General features: G+C 39.0%; 1 protein-coding gene across 6 annotated transcripts in view; it reads left to right on the top strand.

Moving 5' to 3' along the window:
* The window catches only part of mad1l1 (mitotic arrest deficient 1 like 1), a 494,211-nt gene that overhangs the window by 250,605 nt on the left and 224,041 nt on the right, over positions 1-19,565 (top strand). For all 6 annotated transcript variants that reach the window (XM_031892606.1, XM_031892604.1, XM_031892605.1 and 3 more), the window contains 1 exon segment: positions 12,364-12,452. In XM_031892606.1, the coding sequence (XP_031748466.1) occupies positions 12,364-12,452 (89 nt within the window).

Genomic DNA, 19,565 nt, shown 5'->3' with positions numbered 1-19,565 from the left:
CCCCACTCCTCATTTGATCCAGATTTCCCAGGTTCCTCTGCCATAGCCTCTTATTTTTATACCATAAAGCTCACACACTGGACTTTTCTGGACTACAGGGTATTGGTGCACACAAGCATCAGGTCCCCTCACTTCGACAGGCCATTAACAGTGTGTGACATTTATGGGCTTATTTATCAGTTTTCCAGTTTGTGAGTTTGTTGTTCTAAATCGAATCAAATTTCATATCAAACGCTCATTATTTATTAATAAGGAAAACATATTTCAATGAAAAACTCAAATACCTTGAATTTTTCAAGTTTCAAACTCAAAAAAAACGTAAAAAAATTTGGGTTTGAAAATTTGTCTTGACTTTGCCTAGGACAACTCCCATTGACTTCTATTGAATGGCAAATGTTTACATTCAAGTTTTTGGGTTTTGTTTGCACTTAATAAATACTGAAAATTTGAGTTTGTGAAACATGGGTTTTTTTATCGCAAAAAGACTTGAATCATGATAAATCTCCCGCTTAGTGTTTCTAGGGTGGTTGTTACTTTCAAAGTATAGACCTTTACTTGCACTTTTAAAACTGCAGTGTGACAATCCCTCATTTTGATTTTCTCTTGGGTGTTTGTTCTTATATTTTTGTTTAACATGTATGTTTTTGTTGCTGTGTTGGTGTAAAGGTTAGTGAATCTCTGTTGTAGTGGTGCAGAAGTCTGAAATTTATGATATTGCCAATAAAACATGGTATAACACTGTAGTGTTCCAATAAAATTGCATAGCCTTCTGAGTTTGTCCTGCTGGGAATTAACCAGTAGAAAGTATGATGGATGGATCCTACCTTTATAGGGAAGTTCCATGTGTTCGAGCGTGGTGAGAAAAATATGAACCTGGAGTAAAATTGTGATTGAAAAGTTGTGTAAATCATAATACTCACCATTATAATTATATTTCTTTTACATTACATTTAACTAAAAAATATATCCTCGGCTGTCACTGACTTGATTTACACTAGTTGTGAGGTGTTCGGCCTGCAAGCTGAGCAGTCAGATGATCTATTAGTTCGTTGTGTATGGTAAAGAGATTTTTTTGTAAAGAAGGGAAAAAGAGTAAAGTGAGGCAGTAGGGAATTGAACTTTGTAGTGCTTAATCCTTGAATCGCTTTATGAGCGATGCCCAATTATAGTGTGAATGGAGGAACATGGGGGGAAAACATTGCCTCTTAAAGGAACAGTAACACCACAAAATTAAAGTGTATAAAAGTAATTACAATATAATGTTCTGTTGCCCTGCACTGGTACAACTGGTGTGTTTTCCTCAGAAAGACTACTATAGTTTATATAAGTAAGCTGCTGTGTAGCCATGGGGGCAGCCATTCAAAGGAGAAAAGGCACAGGTTGCTTAGCAGATAACAGATAAACCCCATTATATGGGGCTTATCTACTAGTTATCTGCTATGTAACCTGTGCCTTTTCTCCTTTTTTCCAGCTTGAATGGCTGCCCCCATGGCTACACAGCAGCTTATTTATATAGTAGCTTTACTGTAGCAAAAACACAATTTTTTTGCAGAGCAACAGCACATTATATTTTAATTACTTTAAAACACTTCAGTTTTTTGATGAAACTGTTAGGAAATGTATGTGTGCCCCTCTATTCTATAAATGCCACCTAGTATAATGGGATAAAATGACTGCTAGTCTATCAACTTTTATTGCCCCCTGTTCTGTCTCTAACTTTCATCCTCCCTATCTCAATAACAACTGATATTTTCCTTTATCACAAACAATCTTTTCTCTTGTGTCCTGTGATTTATCCAATATCTTTTCTCTTCTTTTCTTTTGTTCTTTAATACTTTATTCACTCACCCACACACCCCTTCCTCAATGAGGTATTTATTGTTCCATGTTGATTGTTCTTTTCTAGGAATACAATATCCATTTAGGGCTTTAGTTGCCAAGATGACCATCTTTGACTTGCAGAAAGTCTACAACGTTTATGGTATATCTGTCAGGAGGTCATAGATGGTCATCCTACCCCTTTCTCCATAAAAGAGGCAAACATGTTCTTACAACTAAAGAATGTCAGTATGGACAATTTCTTCTACCAATTAGAGAGAATGTGGTTCTGAGGGTGACTGTAGATGTTTTGTTGTGAAAATGCAGTTAGAGCATGGATAGAAGCTAGACTTGAGAGACAGACCAAGTGATGGAGGTTGTCAACAAAGAGTAGAGCTGTGGACCAGTAAATACAGAAATCTTCTGATTGGTGCTTTGATGGTATGTTTTGTGTTATGGTATTGTTTTGTGTATTACAAACATTTTCTGATGGGCTATTGTGCCAGGGATTAACATTAGGATTATAATATAACAACACTTGTCTTTTTTTTCACCATTCAGTACACGCTGGCTTCTTTACTTTTAGGCCGACGACTGTTGCAGTCTATTTATTTATTTTCTTTTACATTCCAGGCAATTTTCAATAATCTCTACTGCCTTATACAATATCCTCGGTTTTTTTACTAAGTTTAAATGTGTCTCAGATTCAGACAGATTTTCTTATTATTTGCCAGCCACATTTAATATATCACAGGGCATCAATATGCTATAATAGGCCCTGGGATGCAATTTGTCCTCTTTAATAGGCTTTTGCTTTACCACAATAGCCTTCTGTCTTTTTATGTTTTCAACTTAAAATGTTGTTCTCCTCTATTGTGTTGCATTTAATATTAAGTTTAGCAAAGAACAACGAGAAAGAAATCCCATTGCAAATTGCAGTCAAGTCAGATTTACGTAGGAGTTACCACCATAGCTTTATGTTAAGGACACAAAGGGAACATTAGTCATACATTAGATTTTATAATCATTTCACTATTAACATAATTAAACTTTTTTTTTAAATTTCCACTATTTATTTTTGTGTGCACTGTTGGCTTCAATAATGATAAAGGATAGTTATGTTTGACCAGTGAATGAGCAGTAAAAAAGCACTGGCACTTGAGCGTATGCTTGATAAAGGGATTACTTTGCCCTGAAATATTGCACCTCCGCAATAAAGATTTCTAAGGGCTTGTCCCATTTGTAGCTCTGAGTGCCACTGCTTTTTTACTATTTGTAATTTTGGGAGGTGCCGATCTTTCCAGCATTGTGCACCAAGCTTTTCAAATTTTTTGGAGAGCTAGGGTGTGCGAGGAAGGTCTCCTGTTTGACCAGTGAATGAGTACAGTTGTACAGTAATGGGGGGGGGGGGAGAATTAAGAGATGAAGTTGAAATTGTTGGAGTTATTAACCAGTGGAGTGACAAGTTCTGAACTTAAAGGAACAGTAACACCAAAAAAAATGAATAGAATTCAGAATAGAATGAATAGATTTGCCACATTAGTGCCACCTAGAACGCTATATTTATTCTGCAGAAAGCGTTTCAATGAAAGAACCCTAGAAGCTCACTCAGTTTGTTTAAAAAAAGCAGCTGTATTAGCTTGGTCTCCTGTAGCTTCCTGCTGCAGCTCTAGAGGTTGATAGCTTAGATCACACATTCTGATGGGAGGGGGAGTGAATTCTTATGGGAGGGGGAAGAAGAAGGGAGAGAAGAGAGAGCTGCACAGACGTGAAATGAAGGATTTTTCTGAGAGAGGAAGTCTGATACCAAAGAACATGTTTACAAAAAAGGAGACAAGAAACCCTGTGTTTCTTTTGATAGGAGACTCGGTGCAGCATTTCTGTGAGTGCTTATGGCTTTATTTACATAGACCTTTATGATAAAGCTTACTTTGTTTTTACCTTTCATTCTTCTTTAAAATATAATGTAATTGTAACTAGTCAGCACTAATAAAAGTTGTGTGTTTGCTTCAGAAACCCTATAGTTTGCCTCTTTTTTTAAAAAAAATAGTAGTTTAAATATTTGTGTGTTTAAATAACTTTCCCTGTTTCGCATTGACATTTTTTACTCATTTCAACCTTCATTCACCTTTTATGCCAGCAACTTCACCATCAATTGACAGGGTTTTTATATTTACCTTTTCCCCGCCTCCCTGTCTAGGTGTTTGAAAGTGAATGTTACCCAAGCCCCTTGTTCAATAAGCTGTTCAAATGTGCTGCTTAATAACGTGACTATTGGGAGGCGAGTTGTTTTGGCACTAGCCTAATGCTTCTACTGGTCTTAGGACTTCACAATGGGTTGACAGCCATTTGCATTATACTGTCTTCATATTTCAAGAGTAGTTCTGCATTGGAAGCTGTCTGAAAAGTGAAATTGCCCTCAACTGTTATTATGTATTTGCAATGAAGGTCAGCCGTACATAGAAGGCAGATTTGATGCACCATTGTTTGCCTGCATTGGCATCTTACTTTGTTAGGCATACAATGGTACCTTCCGAATCTGTTTCATTATACGATACTCGATGCAATATATCATTTGACAGGCTTTACCAAGGTTTAATTTGAGCAAGCCAGTAATAACCTTGCTTAGCCTCACTTACAAAGTAAATCATGAAGAATTCTTTATTTTCACAGAGAAGGTTAATGGTATTATGTGTAAAATCCTCCTGAAAGACTAACTCTATATTATGCTCATTTGAGAGCAATAACTTATCAGCTCACTGAACCCTCTGCTTGTCATCATGCATTAGGTACCTACCTTTCAGCCTTTAAAGGGGACATAAACTACCACTCTTTAGATGGAAGTTTATTAACTTTTTTTTACAAGAACTTCATATTTTTTTTTGTATTTGTCTTTCACTAGGCTTCCTCAACCTTTTTTGTTTTCCTTTTTTTTAAATCTTCTGCAATAACCCACTCATGCAATGAGTCCTGGGCTGACATCAGGAACACTTGGTCTTACTAGAGGAAAATTATGTTAAGGAACATGTATCAGGGATTCCCAGAATATTACAAAATCATTTCAGTGTGAGTCAGCATTCTACCAAACAACACGCGAGAGGGCCTTAAAAAGTATTAGGTTGTGGTGGGGCTCTATTCGTTTATCTCTAAAGGGAAATGAATATATAATAATGAAAATCTAATAGTGAATATGCTTGGAGATCTCTACAGTATATACACTGTATTAGCAAATGTATGCAGACTTGCTAGTTGAACTTATTCCCAAACTAAGGGTATTAATATGAAGTTGCTCCACCCCTTGCTGCTGTCTTCTGGAAAGGCTTTATCCTGGATTTTGGACTGCAGCCCTATTGGTGCTGTCTGCTTCCATTCAGCCAGAATAGTATCAGATTAGACACTGTTAGAGATTGGGTCTGACCTGCAGTTGGCATTCTAATTCACCTCACAGGTGTCCAGTTGGGTTGAGGGCTATGTACAGACCAGTTGCGTTCTTCTACTTCCATCCCAGCAAACCCATTCTGTACCAACCTTGCCTTGTGCCTGGGAGCATTAAAGGAACAGTAACACCAAAAAATGAAAGTGTATAAAAGTAACTAAAATATAATGTGCTGCTGCCGTGCACTGGTAAAAGTTGTGTGTTTACTTCAGAAGGCTACTATAATTTATATAAATAAGCTGCTATGTAGCCATGGGGGCAGCCATTCAAATGAGAAAAGGCACAGGCACATAGCAGATAACAGATAAAACACTATTGTATTCTACAGAGCTTATTTGTTATCTGCTATGTAACCTGTGCCTTTTCTCCTTTTTCCAGCTTGAATGGCTGCCCCCATGGCTACACAGCAGCTTATTATATAAACTATAGTAGGGTTTCTGTAGCAAACACACCAGTTTTACCAGTGCAGGGCAACAGTGCGTTATATTTTTATTACTTTAAAGCTCTTTCATTTTTTAGTGTTACTGTTCCTTTAAGGTTCTTAAACAGGAAAAAGCCTTTCTGAAACAGTTGCCAGAAAGTAAAAAACATGTAATCGTCAAGAATAGTATCATACTCTGTAGCCTTAATGTTTGCTTTCAGTTGAACCCTTTTCCAAACCATGCAAAATAGACCCAGTCCATTATTGTTTGCAGTCAAACTTTGGAACTCAACATTACTTCACCTTAATTATTCCCACAAATAAGAAGTTCCTGTGACCCCAGCCTAAACGATGGAAAACAACCCGAGACTACTATTTCCCTTCTGCCGAATATGCTATGAGCATGATGTATGGTGTCAGTTATTGTTCTCCTGACAGCTTCTAAACCAGACATCTGGTTGGTGAAATTCTATGGTGGTGATTTGCCCACAAATATGCCTTTATACTTTTGGCAATATAGTGAATATGTATTTGTGGAGCATGATATTGGAGGCAATACTTTTTATATAAAGGGTAGCTATAGTGGGGGGAAAAAAGCACTGTGTGATTGAATGCCCACACAATAAAGTTATACTAAAGTAATGCAACAATTTCAGCTTGGTCAGCCAGTACATTTTTGGAATACAGTTTCTCTCCTTTATGGTGATAATTGTCATGCTTGGAAGATCTTTGTTTGGATGTTAGCTGATGTTTAGGCATTTGTCATTAAAGGAACTATAAGAGTTTGCAAAGAATGATATAAAAAGTGCTTCATCCATAACATGTACCATGCTTAGTTAAGTAATATTGACTGTTACCAAAGAGGTTTTCCCTGTTATCTCACTGAATGTACATGCGCAATTTGTGTTATCAAGACTCCATCTATTTGGGTTATGGTCGATCACATATGCCAAAAAGCCTCTCATCTACAGACAGAAGGGAGTGTTTGTCATTCAACCCCCATGCCAAGCGGCATTTACACGTTCATTGCAGAAAATGAATAAGCAGCTTGAAGGCAATCACTCACCGAGTAATTCTACATATGTTTATAAGCAAATGTTTGTTCCGTAACACCTGCAGGCGCTCGGCTATAAAGTGAAGATGATCTGTTTGGGGACCTCTAGCAGACCTTCAGATTTATATACGTAATTATATGCATGCACAGTGGAGGTATTCATCACTCTCAAGTCTTCTGTTTTGTCACTCGTTCTGAAATCTACACCTCCTCCGTGCACATTTACAGCATATTCTCACAGCAGCCCACAAGGATCTAGTCGTTGGTTGGTAAAGCTGAGAGATACCCTGCTAGCTGATTCATTTGTGGTTCCGTAAGGGTACGCAGAATTAAATGACAGGCTGGATGGGCATGAAGGCTCCTTCTGTCCTCTGTGTTCTTCTATTCCTCTACTGTCCCTCCCTCTCTTCACTCCCAGCAAATCTGTGTGCCCTTTGCACACCTCTCTTTCGGGTCCCTTTTTTCTTTCTTCTATCATGTCACAAGCTACTATGAACCCAGAATAATAAGGGGAACTTTCAATGCTTGATCAGATCATGGAAGCTGAAACCACACTGAGCATGTGTGTCACTGACACTCAAAGACTGACCCTACAAAATCCAAGATGGTGAGCTCATGGTGGACAATTTATATAAAAATACAGCAAAGTCTATTTAAGACTTTCTTCTCCTTTAAACTATTGCTTGCACACCATTCGATATTTTTAGAAGCTGGGTGGTACTTGCTTTTGGGCTGCCAATATGCATCAGCAGAGGTCAATGGCAGTGATGTACAGGCACATGGGTAACTCACTTCCACTTGAAAAATAAAATATTTGGATGCAATATATTGTTGGATAAACTGCAAACGAAATCAATAATCTAAGTTTGGAGTTAGTTCATTAGTGCTCCAGCACATGGGAATATATGGATTCTGGGAAAGTGTGTACTAGTATTGATTTCTCAGAAACCTAGCAAGAAGCTTTTACCTTTTCTAGGCCATTGACTTCCCTGGACCCCTGGGCATAGGGATAGTATTCTGTTGTGAACCAATGTTTATTTTCCCACAATACTCTGGGTAGGGACAGGCTGGAGTATGGGCTTAGAGAAAAGGAAGTCACTAAGTTGGAATATTTTTAGACTTTGCCACCAGACTGTATTAACTGTATTTAACCAAATCCAATAGCCGTTGACCCTACTGACTGTTGGTCTGTCAAGATAATATAGTAAATAAGGTGTAGAACTATAAAATGTTACCAAAGTCAACATGAAGGGAAAGATTAAATATATTAACTGTTCTATAACATGGAAAGGTCCAAATTGCATGTGTTTCAGGCTCTAATTTATAGGTTAAAGAAACCACTGACCCTGTTCCAAGGGAAGATCCAATGTTTGTCATAGGCTATTACTGGTGAAACTATAGCCAAAAAAAAAAAAAAAAAGGGTAAAGTCCTCACCACTAAACTTTAAACCATTAGGTGGGGGTATAAGAAGGCTGTGACCACAAAATTCATATAGACAAAGATGAGCTCCTCTGCACTAACCAATTTATTTATATATATATATATATATATATATATATATATATATATATATATATATATAAAGACACTAAGACATGTCTGTGCAATAAGCTACTAAGAAATGCCCTCCCCTTAAATAACCCCTTGTAGGGGCATTTCTTGGTAGCTTAATTCAGTTCTGAATTACGGAAAGGCCATCTCCCATAGACTCCATTATAAGCAAATAATTCTAATTTTTAAAAATTATTTCCTTTTTCTCTGTAATAATAAAACAGTACCTTCTACTTGATCCTAACTAATATATAATTAATGCATATTGGAGGCAAAACAACCTATTATGTTCAAATTATTTTTTAGTAGACTTAAGGTATGGAGATCCAAATTACGGAAAGATCCCTTATCCAGAAAGCCCCAGGTCACAAGCATTCTGGATAACAGGTCCTATTCATGTATATATTGAGTGATGTCTGAGTGCATGTAATCATTAGTGAAACGTAAGCAGTGCACGCCATCCATGTTTGTTTTGTGGATCAGGAATCCTGGACAGCCACAGAGACACATATTTAATATTATTGATGTGAGATACATTCGCAAGCGGCTAGACATTAAGTAAATATTAGTAGACTCTAAATGAAGGGTACCAAAAGCAGCAGGTTCTAGAGCCAGTGGTACACGGCGTGACATAAAGTATTAATATAGTTCTCTTAAATAAGCTTTTATTTCCGTAATGGCTTTGCTTAGTTGTGCAGCGTATTCATTTTTAAGCACCGGATAAATGATTACATAAAATAGGCATGACACTAACTTTATACTTACCATAAACTCTGGAAATTTCATTGACTTCCAGTGGGGCTTTGCAGAATTTAATAAGGACTCCTGATGGTTCCTCTCATGTATTAATCATATTGTACTCTAATGTACATAATGTTTAGACGAACACAACAAGCAACAGCCAGTAGGTGGCAAACATTCTTTAATCTACGCTGAAAATTATACAGAAAATATCTTGTTCAAAACAGGGGTTGGTTTACAGGCTGGGGACAACAGTATGTATAACCCATGCCTTGTTTATAAAAACAGATTATGTGGGGCAGGGGGACTGTTCTCTTTCTGCATATACTAAAGATATAGTGTAAAAAAAAAATTCTCTCTCCCTCTCTCTCTATATATATATATATATATATTATAGTAAATGAATAAAATATAGGGCTATTTTAAGTCACTGAGGAGCAACATGACCATATATAAGCACTAGGCTGAAGGTTGAGTGCTTTTATACAGGTCATGGAACTCCAAGGTGACTTCTAATATCCTTATATTTTACAACAGGGGGTGAATTATTTCTTATAATACACAAGTTTCAGTAAAGCATGTGACAATTATTACATTACTAAGCATCTTTTATAACTGATGACTTCACTAAACACCATTTATAAGGATATTATATACAGGATCAGGGTCGGACTGGGCCGCCGGGACACCGGGAAAAATCCCGGTGGGCCCCGGCCCTTGTGGGCCCCAGCGGCCCAGTCCGACCTTTGCCGGCGCTCCCCCTACTGACTGTTCCTCCCCGACGCGTTCAATTTATACGCGCTTGGGGAGGACGTCAGGCGGGGCCCCTGGGGGGGGTTAGGGGACGCGGCTGGGACACCTGCAGGGCCCCTGGGGCGGGAGCCCCGGTGGGCCCTGCACCCCCCAGTCCGACCCTGTACAGGATGTTCATTACTCTGTATAATACATAATTCCCTTTAAGGGAAAATAATTAGAATAATAGTATTAACAAAAACAAACACACACTTTGGAACTGAAAAATGAATATTGACTTTCTGTGGACAAAATTTAGCTTGCTGTTATGTTTGGTTCTCATCGTAAGTCATGTCCAGCTCAACATTTCAAACCTTTTGAGTTTCAGATAGTGTCTGGTGTGAAAATGTGCTATTTAATTTCAGTGCTGGGCGCCCATCTAAGTTGAAGAGGGAAGGGAATAGATCTCAGAAGTCGAGCTGGAAATCCATGCCTTGCATTTGCAGCTCTGCACTTGTGTGAATAGCCTCTCTTTCCTTTCCTCCCAGCCGCCTTTGATAGACCGAATGGAGTCACAGATAAGCTGTTTAATCAGAAAATTGAGAGAAACATTTTTTGCTATGATAATCTTATCGGTCTCTGAATAAACAGTAATGTGTGAAAGCGCGTGCGTGTTGGTGTGCTTCTTGGTCCTGCCTGGCTGAGGCTGCTACATTAGCTCTAAAGGAGAAGTTTAATAGTTTGTACCCTGTTCCTTATGCTTGTATGTAATGTTAAGCCCACTGCTTCCACTAGGTATATCTAGCCTTCCCTACTGATGCTGGACTGTAGAACCTGAGATACTCTGAAATAGGTTCCACTGGTGTTTAATAGTAAACCATAAGAGTTACTGCTCCAAAGCAGCTGGACAACCCTGCCTTACTCTGTGTGCCTATCAGTTCCATGCATACATATACTCCAACTTGATTGAGCGTTAACTTTAAACCAAAGGACATTCCTGTATTGGACATACTGTATGGAAAGTAACAATACAGGTCTCTACCCTCAGGCTGGTGAAACTGAAGAATTGGACTAGAGGTTACGTAATCATCTTTTAATGTGGCTTCTCATGTTGGAGACCCTAGTTCAATTCCTTGTGACCCTGAGTCACGTAATCTCCTGATGACCTGGCATACCTAATGTGCCTAGCATGAGAAATGCACAGCAAACTGGCATATGAGGTTTAATGTTAATAAATTCAAGGTTACGAACTTTGGTAGAAATAACATACTTTCTAATTATACACTAAAGGTAGCATGGTTTTGGCCTTCTGCAACAAGAAGTGTTTGAGGATTTTTTGGGGGATAACACTGCATAACCTTAGGCATTGTCACTCTATGGCTACTAAAGCAAATAAAGTGCTGTCTTGCATAAAAAAGGCATTAATTCAAGGGATAAAAACATAATTTTGCCTTTTTATTGGTCTCTGGTAAGGCCTCACCTTGAGTATGCAGTGCAATTTTCAACTCCAGCCATTGTGAAGGAGATTAAAATAAGATGGAGAGAGTGCAGAGATGTGCAACTAGGCTAGGAAATGTGGTGGAGGATGATAAGGCTGGGATTGTTTTCTCTGGACAAAAAACAGATAGTAAGGAGGGTATTTTTTTTGCATAAAAACAATCAGCACACCAGAGCCCTTAGACTTGAGAAACATAACCTTCATTTGAAGCAGTGTAGGTGGCTCTTTACTGTGCGGGCACTGAGGTTGGGGAATGCCCTTCCTAGTGATGTTGTAATGGCAGATTCTGTTAAAGCCTCTAGAAGATCTAGAGTTTCTCTCATTTCTTTTATGAGACCCATGAGAGAAATGCGCTATATAAATAATTACCCTTTAACTTCCATATCACTTTTACAATCTCTCATGAAGGCTTTGATGAGTAATTTTTCAATAGTGAAGATAACAAGTCAAGTTTTTGGATACACTTTTTTCCACCCCTTCCCCCCAAATGCTTTGGTACAAAGTCAAATTATCTATTAATGTGCATTGTGGCTTGTTTCTCCCGCCTTTGAAGGACTTTGGCCCCATATTTGAAAAGGTTTATGGGACTTCTGCTCCAGGATGCTCTCTAACGTTTTCCTGATGACATAGTGGCACTTCTCCTCTGAAGCCAAATACTTTGCACAAGTGGACCACAATGTTTGTCTGTCATTCCCAACATGCTGGCTGCAACCCAAGGTTGAGAGTTGCCATTTTCTCATTGTGGTTCTGCACATTCAGCATTAATTTGTTCTCTTCTTATTAGTTATAAAATTTACATGTAATAAATATGAAGTGGCCCCTTATTGTATGTGAATATTGTGCACTATTCACGGATATCCGGCTATAAATATTACACACGGGCACTGTTTAGCTGCTCTTGTATCTAAATGATGGTGGCTATGAATATGTATAATTAAGGAGAAAAGGGATATTTAATTCTGCATGAATAATTCTATAATCTACTTGTGCATTTGAATTGCCTTAAAAAGTGTATGTGCTCATTTATTTCTAGCTCCTTGTTAGCACGCACACAATAAATGCAGAGGTACTGACATTAATAATCGTCTTTCCCATATTTTTCTTTTTCCAGTTAATGGCAGAGCTGAAAGTCTTAAAGTCTCAGATGGGCTCATCAGATCAAAACATCTCTTTTACAAATGAGGCAATGAACACTCTCAGGTAGGCTGCGAAATTGTCTCAACAATTAATCTGTATATGAAAAGACAGAGGAAATAGCTTGTTTAGAAACCATGGTTTTAAAGAGTCCCTTTGTGTTTTCTAGTAACTCAAGCCAGGCTATATGGTTTAATCTAGACCAGTGATCCCCAACCAGTGGCTCGGGGGCAACATGTTGCTCACCAACCCCTTGGATGTTGCTCTCAGTGCCCCCAACCAGGTAGTTATTTTTGAATTCCTGACTTGGGGGCAAGTTTTGGTTGAATAAAAACAGGATTTCGTACCAAATAAAGCCCCCTGTAAGTTGATAATGTGCATAGAGGCTGCATAATAGCCAATCTTAGCCCTTATTTGGCACCTCCATGAACTTTTATGATGCTTGTGTTGCTCTCCAAGTCTTTTTACATTTGACTGTGGCTCACGAGTAATAAAGGTTGGGGATCCCCGATCTAGACATTTGGCTGAAATGGCTTGCCATGTGCCATGGATGGATGTTGAGTCATGTGACAGGATAGGGTTTTGCTTTCTACTATGGAGATTTTCTCCCAGCCCTATTCAGCTGGCCACACCCCCAACACTGTCATTGTTATTGCACCTACCTTCTTCCTGGCTTCTTCTAGAATACAATAAGACAACAGGAAAGAAAGAAGTACTTATGTTAAGGATAATTAACAATTAAATGTGTAATTTGCCTGTACGTTATCTTTCAGTATGTTCTAGAATGTCTTAGCAACTTAACAGTTGGTGTCCATTCTTTTTTACTCGTCTTCTATCCAGGCCTATATTTATGTTTTTAGGTTTTTCTGAACCCTAGCAAGCAGATAGCTGCTGAAGTTTCAAACTGGAGAGCTGCTGAACTTGCTGAACAATAGAAGGGCGGCCATGCATGTGTATGATATCTGTCCATTTGACCTGTTGGCCAGGTAGATACTGTATGGATCAGGCCATGTATAGCCTAAGGGCACATAGAGTCCCTTGTCTGCATATATATTTGTTTGTTCTAGCTGTCCCTCTTATAGATTTTAACACTATAGAAGGCCAATGTGAGGTGATAAGGAAGGTAGGGAACAGAGAAATAGTGGTAGCATAGGCAATGCTTAATATGCATTTAACTGTTTCTATCCATGACATAAATCTATACTAAGCATAAAATATGTTATAGTGGTCCTTTAAGCATGGCATCGCTCTCCTAATTTTATTTTCCTCCTTGATAGTGAGTTCTGTTCTTGAAAGCGGCAGTGATCAAATACGAATTTTAAATGTGCAATTTTACAGTCTGTTAATAAACCAATGTCATAAAATGGAAAACCCTCATTAAAGTATCATTTTAATGAAGTCTAATAACATCAACACATTACATGGCTTTCTGAGTAATCCTAGAGAAATATGTAAAGGCAAAGTAATACATTGCCAAGAACGTTAAAAGCCAAGTCATTTAGTCTAACCAGTCGGAATAAAGAAGACCTGCATGTTTGTCAGAAGGCGCTGAGCACTGTTTTAGATTTGACCATGAGTGTCTGATAGAGTTGTTTTTACATGAAAATAAAACTGCTATGTATTTGCACAAACTAGAAGTGAATGGGCATCCAACTAAATTTCAGTGTGGAACTGGGGTTTCCTTGCAAAACTAAATTGGCAACAAAGGACATAACAGCCCCAAACTTAATTGTCCAAGTACTTTGTTCCATCTCACATAATTGTAAGTAGGACATGGCTTGGGTTTTCAAAATCTCTGGACAGAAATGGGCACAAAATCACACGCATTGCTGTAGCCGCAATGTAGCCCTATACGTTACACATGCTACTGTGTTTTATTTGAATGATGGGAAAGCTAGGGGGTACCCAAAGGATCAGTGCCAGGCGCCTAGGCAGTGCCCTAGGCAACCCAACTGGCCATCTGGCCCCTCTGTGCACACACATATAAGCATGCAGGCATTACCAAAGGGCAAGGCGTTAAACTAAAATGGCCTGGGTATGCTACAGAAGAGGTACCTGCCTAGCACCTCCCCACAGTTTTGCCCTAGGCACGTGCTTCTGTTGTCTGCCCGTTATTCATGCCCTGCAGGAGAATGACTGTCATACCCCAGTAAGCTCCTCTTAAATACATCTCTACCAAACACAGCAGCACTGTCAGAATAATAGGTCTCTGTGCTCAGCCCTCTCCTGGGGAACAGGGTGCAGGGCAAAGGGCAATAAACATGGCCATTTGCACTGATTTTTGTATTTGCACCTGTCCCAACACTTGGAGGCAACACTTATTGGTTGCTATGGGTTACCGCTACTGGGCAAATTTAGTGCCTTTTATTAGGTTAGAGTTTTTTGAAACCACAAATAAACTCATTTCCACTAAAACCAAAAAACGCCTAATCATTTATTAAAAGACCCAAATTGAAAAAGCACCAATGAATTAAAATGCATAATGAAAAGAATACAAAAACCTTGAATTTTTAGCTTTAGTAAGAATTATTGTGCACCTACAAACAAACAATAAAAATATAGGAAAACTTTATAACCATGAATTAAATAAGGACTGTTACAATTTGCCTAGGGCAACTCCCATTAACTTTTATATTACTTCAACAGCTTTTTGATGGCCTGTTTTTACATTTGAATTTTTTTGTGGTTTTGATGCATAATTAATGGCAAAAAAAATACACAAAAAATAGACTTTTGGCACAAAAATACACAAATCTTGGGGAAAATAATAAATGTTAGTAAATGGCCCCCATAGTATATAGGCCTAGTGATTTATCAGATTGTGCCCTATAATATTGAACAACTTATGATAATTGCTCTCTAATACTTTAGCCTGCAAGCACTTGTGGGCAAGGCCCTCTATGTATCATGTCTGCTATGTACATAAATGATCAAATAATGACAATTTACTGCCAAGTTTGATTGATAATCTGTTCCTGCTCATTCTGAGTGCTAGTAGGGGAACAGATCATTTTTATGGGACTGAAGAGTAATGGGGCTGGGGGAGAATAAAGAAGCAGCTTGATTATCTTATTAATACAGAATAGTTAAAGGGATTCAAAGTGATGCTCATTGGTATTCGTAGAATGTGCTCCAATAGTGCTGTCTGCCTGGCTTTTATTACCAGCTAACCTTTATCCAAAGTTGTTTACCTGTTCATTGCTGGAGAGCTTCGCTGGATTGTACTGATCCCTCCCGTAGAGCGGAGAATTATTGGTCTCTTCCTCGCAATCAGCTTTTATAACATGTTTCCCTCTGTTCTCAGAATTATCTTCTTTTGGGCCCTGTAGGCAGTCAGATTGCATTGCACAAACCCAGCTGGGCAGGTAGGGCTCGGAACGTGTCTGCGCTTCCACAATGAAGCGAGCGGCGTCTGCCTATGACGCTGTGCCTAAGTTTCCTTAGCTCAGTAACCGTGTCAGTGTGCGGAACAACTCTTTATGGCCATAGATCATCATTTGTTTTACATTAGGCGGATTTCTCCACCGGGCGAATGGAATGAAATAAAGAGTGTATGAAATATTTGGGCAAGGATGCCTCTCGCACACACTTACTTTCTCTAATGGGAGGGCTGTGCTTTTCTCATCTTTGCATTAGTAGTGCATTTTTAATTGTTATTATCATTTATTTATAAGGCACCAAGGTTATAAACTGCAGCTGGCAGAGAATAATCATTCGCCATCAGTCCCTGCCTCAGTGGAGTTTGCAATCTAATTACCCGGCCATAGGCTCACGGCTCTAGGTGGGGTTGCCTGCCACTTGATGTCACTGAGCCGCCATTGTTTTGTGACGCCAGAATTGTTCCTGCTTTGACCCTTCCCTACCTGACTTTGTTTAAACTCTGCCAGCTCTGCCCTAATCTGGTGTTTGTTTACATTAACCCTTGCAGTGCTGTATTTTGGACTTTTTCCCTGCCTTCCCTTCTGGTGCCAGTTCACCCCTCCCTATCAAGCCTATGCGTATTAGGGGGGAGGGACAAGTTGGGGGGGCCTGGGCAGCAGCCCCAGTGGGTCCGCACACCGCAGTCTGACCCTGGCCTTTAATGTTTGCTCTGCTAAAAAAAAAAAAAATCCTAGTTTCATTATTTAACTTGTGTCTGGCTGTTTCCTATCCAGACTTCTCCTTGGTTCCTATACAAAACATTAAGATCATTGACCTCAGTGGTCATTTACAGTATACTAAGGTCCTGATAAGAAGCCAAATTTTGGTCTGTGGGAAGAAACCCAGGCAAACATGAGGGATAAATACAAACCTCACACAGTTAGTACCATAGTTAGGGTTGAGTCCCAGCACTGCAACTGTCTTACCACGTTAACTATGGTAAAGTCCTGCAAATTCTACCATATTGGGTTTAAGATGTGTTTGTGTCATATACATTTGCTCCATTGCTGTAATACATAGTTTTGTTTATTATTCTAACCCCACTGTATCTATAAACATTGATGATTATTGGTTGCAATGGGTTACTGGACTGGGAAAAATTCCCATTACGTTACTAAAGAAGCATCAAAGCTTGTTTTTTAAGTTTTGTCTCAAAAAAAAGTTTTGTACAAAGTTGGGATTCATATAAAACCAGTTAAAAACTCTTATTGGAAAAACCCAGCGCATTGTTGGACATTGGGAGGACTAAACTCATTTTGCAGCTTGTGGGTATTACTATCATTTCTTCTAATTCAGTTACAATACAAAATTGATTTAAACACTCATTCAGCCCTGCTGCCAGATGAAGTCCTAACATGGTTAAGAAAGCTTTAGCTCGCACAGAATCCCATGACATTTTGTTCATCACTTAATACCACTATTTCTTCTGTAGAACTCGTTAATGCTGCTTTGAATCCTGCATTTAAATATATGCAATTTAAAACACATTTGCTGGATTTTCATTTTTGCTGTGTAAATATAGTAGGTAGATGCAAAGCCTTCGAAACCCTACCTCCATGGCTTTAGGAGCAGCAAGGCCAAGCAATCAAATAATAACATTGCAAGAGGTCATCGGCATGACGGAAGTGGGCTGTTAATTAAGTCGCACAAATTTACCCTGAAAATGATTTATTGTGTTGAGAAGGAGTGACGTTAAGCAGATGCCAATTGTTTTCTGTTGAATAATGTATCTTCGGCCTCATATTTCCTAACCTTGGGGCTCTGAATAATGTTGGGCCGTAACTCCCAGCCTTCTGGGAATAAATAAGGCACGTGGGCATTAGTAAGGTGTTTGACCACTGCTGCCATTAGATGGAAAGCACCAGTTGTCAATATGCACCTCACTAACTGCTTTTCAGAGTATTCTATAGGAACCGGAGGCAGTTTTTGTTTTATGATTGAAATCTAAAGGGGATGTTGTTATGAAAGTGTGAAGGAAAGATAACATTGACTAGGGGCAAGTGTATTAAAACACATGTTCTTTCATCTTGTTCATCTGAATTAGTTAGCTGGAAATATCAGTTGGTATGACATGTGTGACATTTATATAATACAGCCCAAGTTGAATGTCTTAAGCTGGCCATACACGCACCGATATTGTATGAAATCTTGTTTCGTATGATATTCAGTGTGTTTATGGCGACTCAGCAAGGCGACCGATATCGCAGAAGGCTGCTGATATCGGTCGACTCGCCGATCCACCAGGTTAAAAGATTTTGATCGGGCACCATAGAAGGCGCCTGAGCAAAATCTGCCTTCAGCGCTGAATCGGCAGAAGGAGGTAGAATTCCTATTGTTTCTACCTCCATATCTGCTGTTTCAGCTCTGAACGTTTGTGGAGGGTGGGAACGATCTTTTGTACAACCGATGGTGATCGAAAATCGCTACGTGTGTGGTCACCTTTAGAGCAGTGATCCCCAACCAGTGGCTTGTGAGCAACATGTTGCTCACCACCCCTTTTAATGTTGTTCCCAGTGGCCTCAAAGTAGATGCTCATTTTTACATTTCTGGCTTTGATTCAAGTTTTTGAAGCACAGAGACACAGTTTTACTGCAAGCAGAGTCACCTGCAGGCTAGCAGTCCATATAGGGCAACCAGTCAATCACAATTCTTATTTGACCTCCCCAAAAAACTTTTTTCATTCTTGTGTTGCTCACCAACACTTTTTACATTGTGGGGCTCATGGGTAAAAAAGGTTGGGAATCCCTGTCTTAGAGAATCCTCCCTCTATACAAGAAAATTCCCAGAGTTAATGGAAAGTATAAGGTAGTGAATATTGAAGGCCTATCTTTCAGCTTTAAAGTTGGACCCCTGGAGCCATCCAGAGATACATAACTGATTTGTAAAGAATGTGAAGATCTTCCGAGTTGTGTTGTGAGGTGATTACCTCTCTATATGATAACTTGGCCTTTAGATGAATGGCCACTTTTCCATGCTGGATCTTGTAGCACTTTCAGAATTCCAAGTTTGCACCCTTATTTTACGCACAAGCGCTGTGCTACAAGCTCCGTCCTGTGGGTACAACAATATACATGTTTAACAGTATCTGACCTATTGGTGGTCCATTTTTACTTTTGTAAAGCAACTGGGTAAGCAAGTGACCTTTTGGGCAGAAGAAAGATTTCCCTATGTACCCAGAGCCCTGTACAGGAGAGTGAACAACACAACTCGGAAGATCGAAGGCCTATCATTAAGCCCTAAAGTTGGACCCTAGTCGCCATACAGAGGCGCATCATTGCTCTGTAAAGAATATTAAAATATTGACCCTCGCTCTCTATGATAACTTGTCTTTTAGATGCATGGGCACTCTTCCATTAAGGTCTTGAAATATTTGCTCATAGCAGAGAATGTCAGGTTGGCACCCTGCTTACTTTATACACATTCATCGTGCCAAGAAGCTCTGTCCTGCGGGCACAAAGATATCTCTTTCACTTGTAACAGTATCTGATCTTCTATCATGATGACTGAGATGCGTTTATGATGGCAGGACTGGTGGCATATGCTTGAGAACTGAGCAGCACTAAGCACATACATTGAGAAGAAATATTTAATGCTACAGATGGCATTTGGCAAACTAAAATAGAATGAACCCATCTGGTGTTTTTTTTATAATGCTGTTAGAAGATGTCTCTTTTCAGTAACATTAAAACATTGTCATTTATTAATGCTGCTTTATTAATTATTGAATCTGCATCCATCCATAACTAGCACTGTCCACTA

This window comes from Xenopus tropicalis, chromosome 9 (assembly GCF_000004195.4).
Source record: "Xenopus tropicalis strain Nigerian chromosome 9, UCB_Xtro_10.0, whole genome shotgun sequence".
NCBI lineage: Eukaryota > Metazoa > Chordata > Amphibia > Anura > Pipidae > Xenopus > Xenopus tropicalis.
Note: the sequence above shows the minus strand (reverse complement) of the source record. Positions and strands in the feature narration are given on the sequence as shown.